Below are 10,300 nucleotides of genomic sequence, written 5' to 3'. Positions count from 1 at the left end.
TCACCCCCAGTCTCCAATTCAGCCCTTTGATTGCGTGAATCGATAGAATTCGTTGTTGCACTTTGTTTCGCTACGCCGTGGGATTCAGGGAAATACATTCCTGAGCTGAAACTAAACTGGATCAAAGAGAAACCCGTATCAAAAACAAAAATGAAGGGAAAAGAATAAAAATAAAGGCCAAAGACTCCACCTCAAAAAAAAAGAAAAGAAAAAGACATATAACAACGGATCCGTTTTATTTCGATTGCGTATCACCCCCATCTACTCACAGCCGCTTCCTCAGCAGCCTTCCTAGAGAACGAAGTCCACGGCTCCGGCGCATCAGCAGCGTCATCGTCAATCTTTGTTCCCTTGAATTTGCACTTTTCGCCAAGAGCAGGGAAGCCCGCCACACCATTGAAAGTGATGGCTTCATTGCTCGTGAAAACGAGGTAGCCATCCTGCGGCGACGTTCCCTCCTCCGTGTGGATTTCGCCCTCGCCTGTCGACCTCCCACGCCAGCTGAAGTAAACGCGGAGATCTTTCACGCGCGCGGGCCCCGCTGCACGCGGGATATCGTCTCCGTCATGGCTGCTGCCGGTCTCCCCTTCCCCATTGCCGCCGCGCGCTCCGCCAGCAACACGACCACGCTTGCTCATCACGGCGCGGAATTTGTCCAGCGTACGCTTGTCTGTCGCGAACAGCATCGTGCCCTGAATCACACCCAAATTGAACCCGCCAATCAACCCCAAGGGACTCTCTGACGTCCTTGTAATCGTAAGCTCCATCTCCTCCGCGTCGTCCGGCCAATTGTCCTCCACCTCCTTACAATCCAACGAGTAGATGCCAATTATCTTATCTAGTAGAAACCCGGCGGCCCCTGCACCATTGACAGCTTTGGCAGCCGCTTCCGTAGCCGATTTCTTGGGTCTGCCGCGTTTGGACGGTGTTGGTGCCGGTTTGGAGGAGGAGGAGGAGGAGGAGGTAGTGGTGGTCGTAATCGCGGCTGCATCGGTGCTCAGTCGCGGTTTTTTGCTAGGCGCCGTCGGATCATCTTTCCTTGGCCTGCCGCGCCCTCTCTTTGGGCCGGCAGGGACTTGTTTAGGAGTGTCGCTGGGATTCTTGCGTGGTCTGCCTCGTTTCCTCGGGGGTCCATCGCTCTGAGCGGGCTTCTTGACGGGGTTCCCAGTCGCGTCGAGCTTTGGCGGGCGACCGCGCTTTCTGGGCAAGGGAGCATCAGCCATAGCTGCGGGAAAGGTGGTAGAGGGTGGACAATGGCCAATGGTTCGAATTGGCGCAGTAGTGACGGCAGGAAGTGCAAGAAAGACGAAGACGACGACGAAGAAGAAGAAGAAGAAAATAGCTGGAGACGCGAAAAGGGGAAAATATCGGCTAGTTCGTTGAGCACGGGGCGGACAGGAAACATGGGCCAGCCGCTTGCCTGATTCGGAGCCTGGGCCTGAAAGGGGTTAGCGTGCCGTGAACCAAGATTTTGCAGCCGCCGCCTTGGAAGCCCTTTGGCGGTTACCGTGGGATTGGGGCCAGCGACCGGGATAACCGTGGAAGCGCCAGGCCTGGGACTGGGACTAGGAGGACTGGGAGGACTGGGAGGACTGGGAGGAACTGGGAGGACTGGGAGTGGAGATGGCGCAGGAGGAGCCTCGGCGGATTACATAAAGGGCAGCACACGCCAGGGGACAAAACCGCTCAGGATGCTGCGACGGAGGTACGGATCTGGGCAATTTGTAGCTCCAGTGTCCCAAATGCTAATTTAAAAATGGGGATGTGGTGCTACGAATCAATGGGCCGCTGCATTTGTCTATCGTGGTCGGTATCACGTCATTCGCTTTCTCCCAGCCTCGTTTAGCGACTCTACACAAAGAAAGGGGCTGTTGTCAGAGAAAGTCCCCAATGAAACATACATTAGACGATGTGGGAATTGTTGTCCGGATAAAGAAGAAAACAGAGTGAATACTGAAAGAAAACAAAAAGAAACAGATAAAAAACAAAGGAAGAATGGAAGAAAGAAAGAAAATAGTTTGTTAGCCTATATATATATATATATATATATATATATTCTATCTCACAAGATATGAACAGAGTGAGGGTATGTATTAAAGCATGCAATGGTGAAATTGCAACACGCAAACAGCTCAAACATAAAAGGCCAATGAATCTAAGAATGAAAAAAAAAAAAAAAAAGAAGAGAAGGCTGGGATGGCAGGTAAAGGCAAGATCCAAAAAGAAGATGTAACCACGCTGCAAAAAGAAACCGCCCGCGATCCAGCCTAAAAGATGCTGACAAATAACCATTAGAGATTTTCACGCAGTCGTAGTGTTGGCGAAACTTTATTAGACGGTGCAGGCGCCGGTACAGGAACCTTTTCATTGTCCACTTCCACAGAAGCAAGGCCCGCCGCGGTGGCCGAATCTGTGTTTGCTCCGCCCCCATCACCATTCACCACTCCCCCTTTCTCAGCAAGCGCTTCAACACCTGTAGTTCTAGCTCTAAATCCGTCATCACCTAGGTTATGTTCCTTCATCGGAAGAGTGATAGCCCTCCTCCGATCTGCCCCATCCACACTCCCCATAATCTCCGCAGTTTCGCTATTCCACACGACAGGTCCCTTGACGAAATCCCTCCTTGTATCCCCGATGGCGGGCGTGGTGAGGCCTGTGGCGGAGACATCGTTTACACCTCGTTCTCCAACGCGTGTCAAGATGCCTGCAAGTTCTTTCGCCGGCTCATCGAGTGACGGCATGTCGCCCCAATTCCAGTCCAGCTCCCCTCCGAACTGCTTTGGGATGTTGCAGGGTTCTATGAAGGTGCTGAGGGTGGATTTCACTTCGGATGCGGATAGGATGAAGATCTTTGACGTTGTCACAGGGTCGAACCAGCGCTTGATCCAGCCCCAGACGGTAGGAAAGAAGACGGGGGCTCCGATTATCTGCGGTTTTTGTTATGTTAGTTCGATTCTACGCTTTCAATTGTATCGCTGAAAAAAAAATTTTTTTTCCCCCTTCCTTTCGGAGGAAAGTGCTGGCTGCTTTTGTATATCCGTATGTCCGTATGTCCGTTTTGAGATAGGCGAAACCGCCAACTTACAAGGCACGGAGTCAACGTCGAGCGGAACAGCATGTGACAAAAAAGAAAGAAAGACAAGGACAGGAAGAAAGGCATGAACGAAAGCAACAGCTCCGATCGACAAAATAACAAATTTCCACATACAAATATCCTGTCCAAAGTCTCCGGATAATGCGCTGTCGCCAAGGCACTCGCATCCTGCATATGACCCTTCAAATTCCAAAACTGCTTCAGTCCCACCCCTGAAATGTCCACGATATTCGTCGTGTTCACAACTGGAGTCTCAGGGTGGGGACGCCCCAGATCGCTGCACAACGGTAGCACAAACTGGGTCATGTTCTCGTACAGGGCAAAGAGACGGAGTAATCGTGGGGGTACTTTGGAGGAGGTGTGGGTTGCGGATGTTTTGCCCGCTGAGGCGTTGGACGAGTAGGCTGCCATGTTCTTGCTGTTTAGGTCCTTTATCACGTAAACGTATATGGGGATCCCACGACGATCTCGCCGGCCGGTCCATTGAGGATACTGGATAAAAAGACAAAGAAGGCAGACGTCAGTCACCCTGAAAGTCAGGGGAGTTCAATTAACAGGGCGACATTGAAGGGGGGATCGGAGTTTTGGGAAAACCCGATAAATGAAACAAAAAAACGAAACAAAAAAAAAAAAAAAAAAAAAAAAAAACAGTTGCTGACCACTCTGCGAGCATCTTCATATGAATCAATATCGAAATTCCGGTACAACGCGTCGATCTGATTCGTCTTGCGCCATTCTTCTGTGTTCCGGAACTGATCTAGGGCACCCTGCACGTCGAATCTACGCGCGCGAAGAAATCGCCTATATTTGCAGACATGGCAAAAGCAAAAAAAGAGAAAAACGGTTAGATCGTAGACAGCCAATTGGATCTTTCGCGTCAGAACCCCCCCCTTTCCCTCACTGCTCCTGGTAGGGGTTTCAAAGAGAAAACAACCCCGGATAATACAACAAAGATGCCCCATAACCACCTTCTCCCCTTGGCATACAGAAAGAACACCAACATTGTGGATAGATAATATGAGGTGGGCAGTGCGTACAGCATAGTAGAATCATCATGGCTGGCACGAGCTCCACCATGCGCTTCGGTATATAGTTGTTCCTCCTTCAAGACCAATTTGAAGCTTGTCAGCGCTTCTGACTGCTGCGGTGATAGGTGGTTTAGGAAACCCAGCAGCGGATCTGGACCTCCACTGTCCTCTCCCTTGCTGGCCTTTGCAGCAGCCGCTTCGAACGACTCAGTCTTGGTGACTGGGGGAAGTTCCTGCGATTGTAGCTGTGAGTGTGACTTGGGATGGGAATGAGAGCTTTTTATCGAGTGCCGGCTGTGGTTGGATCGGCTGGTGGCAGTTCGTGAGAGGGTCATGTTTATTTATTTTCGTTGTTGGGGTATTCTGGAGTTTCTATTATCTTTTTTCTTTTCTTTTTATCTTCGTCCCCCGTTTCTGCCTCCTTGGATTTCTATGTTCTTGTGTATGATTCCTCTATTGGGGTATATCGCATCAGGGGTTTCTTGTATAAGGCGGCCGTTCTCCAGACAAGAGACACAGCAAACACGGCAGTTCTGTGCAAGGGTATCTGCGAGGAATCTATCTCGCCAGTCAGCGAAGGAAACAATAAGATGGGCAACGATATGGATGAGGGCGAGGATGCAAAGAACAAGCCCTGGTGGCCTTGTTGGCGGCTCCAGCGGGTCTCAGCCTCGAGATGTCCTCAACTAGCCGTAGTGCGGAAGGATTGGTAATACTCAGCCCAAGGCCTCGGTTGTCACGGACATAATACGGCTGCGGCTCCGGGCGGCACATCCTAGCTCCGTGCCCGAGCATCGCCTGTGGCAAGCCCTACAAGCCCTACAAGCCTTACAAGCCCCAGAAGCCTCACAGGCCTCACAGGGGCCTCACAGGCAAGAGATGGATAGCTGGATGAGTCAAGATGCCCGTAGTTATTTGCTTTTGGAAGGACTGTTGTTTCAAGCAAACTGACTAGGTGTCAAAATCTACATGCAACAGCGAAGCCAATACAAATAAATGCCTGTCGCCATTGAAAGTTTATGACTGTATATTTTTATCCACCGGGTCATTTTCCAAAAGTTAAGAGCTTTTGTTCCTTTTTCTTTTCCTTGTTCTTTTCTTTTCTTTTCTTTTCTTTTTTTTTTTTTCCCTCTGCATGATGGAGCTCGGTCACTAAAATCTGATTGGGCTTCAACGCCACGCGACATACCTCGGAGCCTAAGCACCCCAAATTGATCAATCATCTAAAAGAGAAAGCATTTTTTACTCTATTTTTAGTCCTCCGTCAGATCTCCATATTCCCACATGCCCTTGCGCCCCTCTTTTGCCTCGTTTTGCAGTTTCTCAAGATGCGCCAGCGTCTCTGTCGATGACCGTTCCCATTCCTTGAGCTTGCGCGGGACCATCGCGAGTCCCTCACTGATCACGTCGGCATTAATGCTGTGCTCCAGACTCTTAGATTCGGACGGGTCCATCAGAGTAACATGCAATGTCCCATCGGGCGCCGTGTAGTCGACGTTCGCAACTAATTGGCGATCCAATGTCCGTTCACCAAGGTATCCCACAGCATCACGGAGGTATTCGGGAGACGCGGGGAGTTGCAAGAAGGAGAGAACTGTATCGGTGGCTTGGGGTCGAATTTTCTGCACGGAAAACTGCGGCTGCGTGAGGGGTCGGAGGCGGGTCCACGGAACGGTTTCGGAGTTGCCGTAGTCGATGTAAACGACGTCGGCTTTTTTAGCTTCACGGTCGTTTCTCCGTATTTTTGCGCGGTACCACTCGTTGTCCTCCGTGAACCTGGCCGCGACTAGATCTCCGGCCTTGGGTGGGCCGCTCAGAGCAGTGTCGTTTGCCTTGTTGAGGTGGAAGGCTCGGAACGCGCTCATCATCTCGGTGAGGGCTGTTGTGCCGGCGCCGATTTGCTGGATCTTTAGCTTTCCATTTTCGTCTACATTCGTGACCATCACATCGCGGTAGTCTTTTTTGCGCTGCTGGGGAGCGTCTGCGCCGGCTTCTGCGCCATTCTTTCCGTTCGTGGTAACGGTCTCGCCCTCCTCAAGATCCTTGCTTGGATCCCAATCATGCCACAAGCCTTTTCGTGCCTCTTTGGCTTTTTTCTCCGCTGCGAACAGCTCTGCAGCGTGACCTCCTTGCTCAGCAGAATAGGCATGGACAGTCGCAAGGCCTTCTTCAACAAGAATCTTGGAAAAACTTTCTCTGTTGATATAGAGACTGCCGATGAATCCACCGACCTTGTCAATCGTCTCAACGTCGATTTCAACGTCGCGTTGCATACATCTTCGGTAGGCGAAGTCATGGGCTTCTTGCCCGAATGGCTCCCCAGTCTCTCCTGGGTTCCTCGCCGATCTGGGAGCCCGGATGCCGGAAAGGACCAGTGTGAGCTTAGCATTATCTTTAGGAAGTAGGATGGTGAAGCGAGAGCCAGATTTTACGAAATCAACAACACCAGGCACCTTCCTCTGCCGCTGGAGCACGGAGGCCTGAATCTTCGCCTTTTGCACATTCTCGGAGTAGTCCTGGGGCGTTCTAACGGTTGGGGGCTTAGTAGACCACATTCCTTTCCCCTCCTTCTGAGCTGCTTCTTCCGCGCGGAGTAGATCATCGTATTCAGGAGACCGGTCGTCATCATCCCGGCGATGGCGGATGACGGATGCGTAACCAGCCTGCACGAGGGCCAATGCAATGTTTGTGTTTCCAGACATGACCGTACCAACCTCCCGTTCCTCGTAGCCTTCCGATGCGGGTCTTTTTCCATCAATTTTTACTTTGACGTGTTTACCAATGAGCTTCTTGCGCATAAATTCCTTAGCCTCTAAGATGAAAGGTGCCTGCTTAGGGTCGGATGTTCTTGGATGTCTGACGCTGCTGAGACTTATCCGCTTCTCATCCTTTCCGGTCTTCGTTCGAACAAAAATGGTGTCTGCACTAAACACTCGAGTCACAACATAATCCGCTAGCGAAGCGCCAGCGCCAGCTTTGGGCGCGTTGTGGCTCATAAATAATCCTTTTCGCGCTTCTTTCGCGGCGTTCTCGGCCTGTCGTAGAGTAGTCATGTCCTTTCCGATCATAGTAGAATGGTGGTCTGCGCATCGGGCCAGGCCAGCTTCGAGAAGGAACTTAGCAATGTTGCCATTAGGATGGAGGACGCTGGCAACGAGTTGATTTTGTGGCGTCACACCAAGCAGCGAGATCTTGACTTTTCTCTGGAGTAGCCGGAGTTCCACAAATTGCTGAGCCTGTTCTCCAAGCTGTTCTCCCGGTTGTTCTGTGCCGTCTGTGTTCGTTCGTTTCGTTGCCGGGGCCCGGATACCAGCAACCACGACCAAGGTTTGGATATGTTTATGCGGGGCAACAAGTAACCGGACGATCAGGCGGTCACCACTAAGTACCCTTTCCACAACTGCAGCAATTTGGTTCCCTTTTTCGCTCTCAATCAGTGCCTTTGGATCTGGCACTTCATAAGCAGTTTCGAGTTCCCCGCCAGTCGACGCCCACACGCCCTTTGATTCCGACCGCGCACGGTTTTCAAGTTCCCGCAGTTTGTCCACCGTCGCCACAATATCCTCGGACTCTTCCCGCTTGCCCGCATCCTCACGCATTTTGACCCATCCTTCCGCAACGCAGAGCTCTGGCAATTCCTGGTTATTATGAAGTTTCACGATGCCGTATTCCCGTTTCGTGGTGGGGACGGTGTAGAGCACCTGGAACTTAACGACCTTGCCCACAAGCAATTCGCGTAGGAATTCTCTAGATTGGAAGGCAAATGGCTGTACCGTGAGGGCAAAATAATAGTACTCGTTAGTAGAGAACCATCAAACACCGCAGAGGGGCATGACGAGCGGCTGAACAAGGAACCCATGCAAGGGACAACCAGGGGAAATATCAAATTTTACCTCATCACCCTCTCTTCGTAACCGCGGAGCGGACACATAGGCCAAGATCAGCGTTCGTTCCTGGCTGCGGTTGATGACATGTGTCAAGATGAGGGTGTCACCAGACAGAACGGTCTTGACGCGGGCTTCCAGGAGAGACATGGTGAGGGCGAACGATGGAGATGCACTGAGCGGGTAGGTATACAGGAGTAAATCGGGTGGGGAGGGATTTAAACACACAGTGCGAAGATGGAGTTGTTGTCACTACATAGTATGTGGCCAGCTTGACATAGTTATTTGTGGGCCTTGCCTGAACTAGCAGCGCTGGCAATGGTTCAGCCACAGCGTGCGATTCCAGGATTGAGCACCAGGGTTGTGTTGGGCACTAGTTGCCCAGATGGCCCTCCACCGCACGTGATTACCCCTATACCTAGGTATGGATAAGTTAGCTAGCGATCGCACAATGAGAAGATTAACCATCCCACAGGTTGAGCCACAGATTTACTTTCGCTTAACTACTGATAGAATCAAAGCTCAAGCTAACCCTACTCCATAATTGGGACAAAATTCATTTGCACACTGTGTCAATCGAAATCCCCATGCCAGGCCTCAAATGATTCCAACCATCGCGTCAGCAATGGCGGGGGCTTGACAGCTAACTCGATAGCCAAACTTCACCGAATCAAACCCTGTCAACGAACTCTAAAGCTTTTCGAGGCTCTATCAACTTATACAACACGTTTGCATAGCATACAGTTTTCTAATATGAGTTTCTTCTATGTGCAAAGGCTTTGTTGCACTGCTCCGTATATAGTTGTCGAACATCCCAATTTCCTCAGAACCAGAGCACACTAGTTGTTGTATATACTGAGCTCCACCCGCGAAAAGCCAGGTTTTGCATCGAAGTCTCGTCGTGGATTCTCCAGGGGCAACATCCATGGATAGGGTTTGGCCGGTCACATGTTCTAACGCCAACGGTCTGGCTAATTGAAACAGATGTACTCCGTACCGCAGAGCTCTCTATCTACAAGGGGCTATGGAACTTGAAAGGAAGCGAGCGGCCCTATTTATTCGTCATTGAACATTGAAAGTGGAAGACGCGACAAAAATATCAGTCTATTTTGAACATCAAGCCGGTTTCTGGCCCAGGGTCTCCAGAACACAGGGCATCCCACCCTTCCGCCACAGCCCCCATTCCTTGCTGCATCTTCATAGACAGTCCAGGAATCCCTCCAACATCCAAAAATTCACCCAGGATTTTCGCGAATTTCTTTTCAAGTTCCTTCCTTCCCACTTTCTTCACTGCCTCCTCAAAAATGTCAGATGCGTTGACTTGAACCATCCCAAGAGCAATGTTTTTCAGCCATATTCTGGCGCATTCGTTCTGGGGTAGCCAGCGTCGGCTCTGACCCGATCCCAATGGGAAGAATCGTTCTGGCCAATGGTTTCAACGCCATAACCAAAGACCTGAAGGAGGAACCCTAAGCTCCGAAATTGCACACAACCACTTTAGTGCTTGTGTCGAGAGTACTGGCGAGGACATCCGGAGCTGCTTCAGTTTCAATATCGTCGTACGGACACACTAGATCGTGGAACCCTGTAGCCTCCACAAATGCCCGGGACGTCTGGCTCGTGACGGCGATAATCTTCCGCGGCTGAGATCCTGCTGGTTGCGTAAACTTCAACTGGTGAGCGAACACCACTGCGATCTTTCCAGACGCAGCCAGGATGATTACCACCGCATCTGTGATGTTTGCCTCTTCCATCGTCCATGGCGGAGGAGGAGTCGGACCGAGCACCAACGTCGATGGTGGTGCTAATCCGACTTCATTCCATGCGAAAACGTAGTAGTTGAGCCTATGCGCTAGTGAAAGAGGTAGCTTTAGCAAGGCATCCCAGGCAAGACGCTTATCCGACAAGACTGATGCCTGGGCTGGTGAGAAAGTGAGATATTCGTTGTATATTGGGAATTGCTTTGCCCTGTGAGGGCTGGTTTCACGAAATTTGCCGTCTACAACCGTAGACGGTGACAGGGCCAGTCGACTGGCAGAGTTCCAATGTGCAGGTAGCCGTACACGAGACTACCGATGGGAAGATCATTGCGGTTGCTCTCTTGCACAACTCTCAAACCCCATGCTGATATACGCCCGTATTTAGCTCCGTCTTTGAATTTGCTCGGGAATCGAGGGCGGCTGAGGGGTGAACCTCCTACCACCCAAACATATTGACTCGGACTTTTGTGTAGCTTATATTTGTTCCGTTGTGATAAGGTAATTACTCGCCCCGGTATATGGCGATCAATTGTG

The 10,300-nt window shown here is 50.9% G+C and overlaps 4 protein-coding genes across 4 annotated transcripts in view; all 4 read right to left on the bottom strand.

Moving 5' to 3' along the window:
* Window positions 1–251: 251 nt before the first annotated feature.
* HCAG_00648 (predicted protein) lies at window positions 252–1,223 on the bottom strand (the record flags this gene model as incomplete). Its single annotated transcript, XM_001543552.1, has 1 exon — window positions 252–1,223. One exon carries the CDS (start codon window positions 1,221–1,223, stop codon window positions 252–254), a length of 972 nt encoding a protein of 323 aa, XP_001543602.1.
* Window positions 1,224–2,291: 1,068 nt separating this feature from the next.
* HCAG_00647 (conserved hypothetical protein) lies at window positions 2,292–4,457 on the bottom strand (the record flags this gene model as incomplete). Its single annotated transcript, XM_001543551.1, has 4 exons — window positions 2,292–2,927; window positions 3,209–3,586; window positions 3,754–3,895; window positions 4,132–4,457. The coding sequence occupies 4 exons, from the start codon at window positions 4,455–4,457 to the stop codon at window positions 2,292–2,294; spliced, it is 1,482 nt and encodes a 493-aa protein (XP_001543601.1).
* A 918-nt stretch (window positions 4,458–5,375) lies between these two features.
* Window positions 5,376–8,156, bottom strand: HCAG_00646 (conserved hypothetical protein; the record flags this gene model as incomplete). The annotated part of the gene is made up of 2 exons (XM_001543550.1): window positions 5,376–7,889; window positions 8,016–8,156. The coding sequence occupies 2 exons, from the start codon at window positions 8,154–8,156 to the stop codon at window positions 5,376–5,378; spliced, it is 2,655 nt and encodes an 884-aa protein (XP_001543600.1).
* A 949-nt stretch (window positions 8,157–9,105) lies between these two features.
* HCAG_00645 (predicted protein) overlaps window positions 9,106–10,300 on the bottom strand; it is a gene marked incomplete at both ends in the record, with an annotated part of 2,783 nt that continues 1,588 nt past the window's right edge. The window contains 3 exons of the mRNA XM_001543549.1: window positions 9,106–9,303; window positions 9,578–9,851; window positions 10,070–10,130. Coding sequence (XP_001543599.1) covers window positions 9,106–9,303; window positions 9,578–9,851; window positions 10,070–10,130 — 533 coding nt within the window. The remainder of the gene's footprint in view (window positions 9,304–9,577; window positions 9,852–10,069; window positions 10,131–10,300) is intronic.

Source organism: Histoplasma capsulatum, genomic scaffold (assembly GCF_000149585.1).
Source record: "Histoplasma capsulatum NAm1 scaffold_1 genomic scaffold, whole genome shotgun sequence".
Taxonomy (NCBI): domain Eukaryota; kingdom Fungi; phylum Ascomycota; class Eurotiomycetes; order Onygenales; family Ajellomycetaceae; genus Histoplasma; species Histoplasma mississippiense.
Note: the sequence above shows the minus strand (reverse complement) of the source record. Positions and strands in the feature narration are given on the sequence as shown.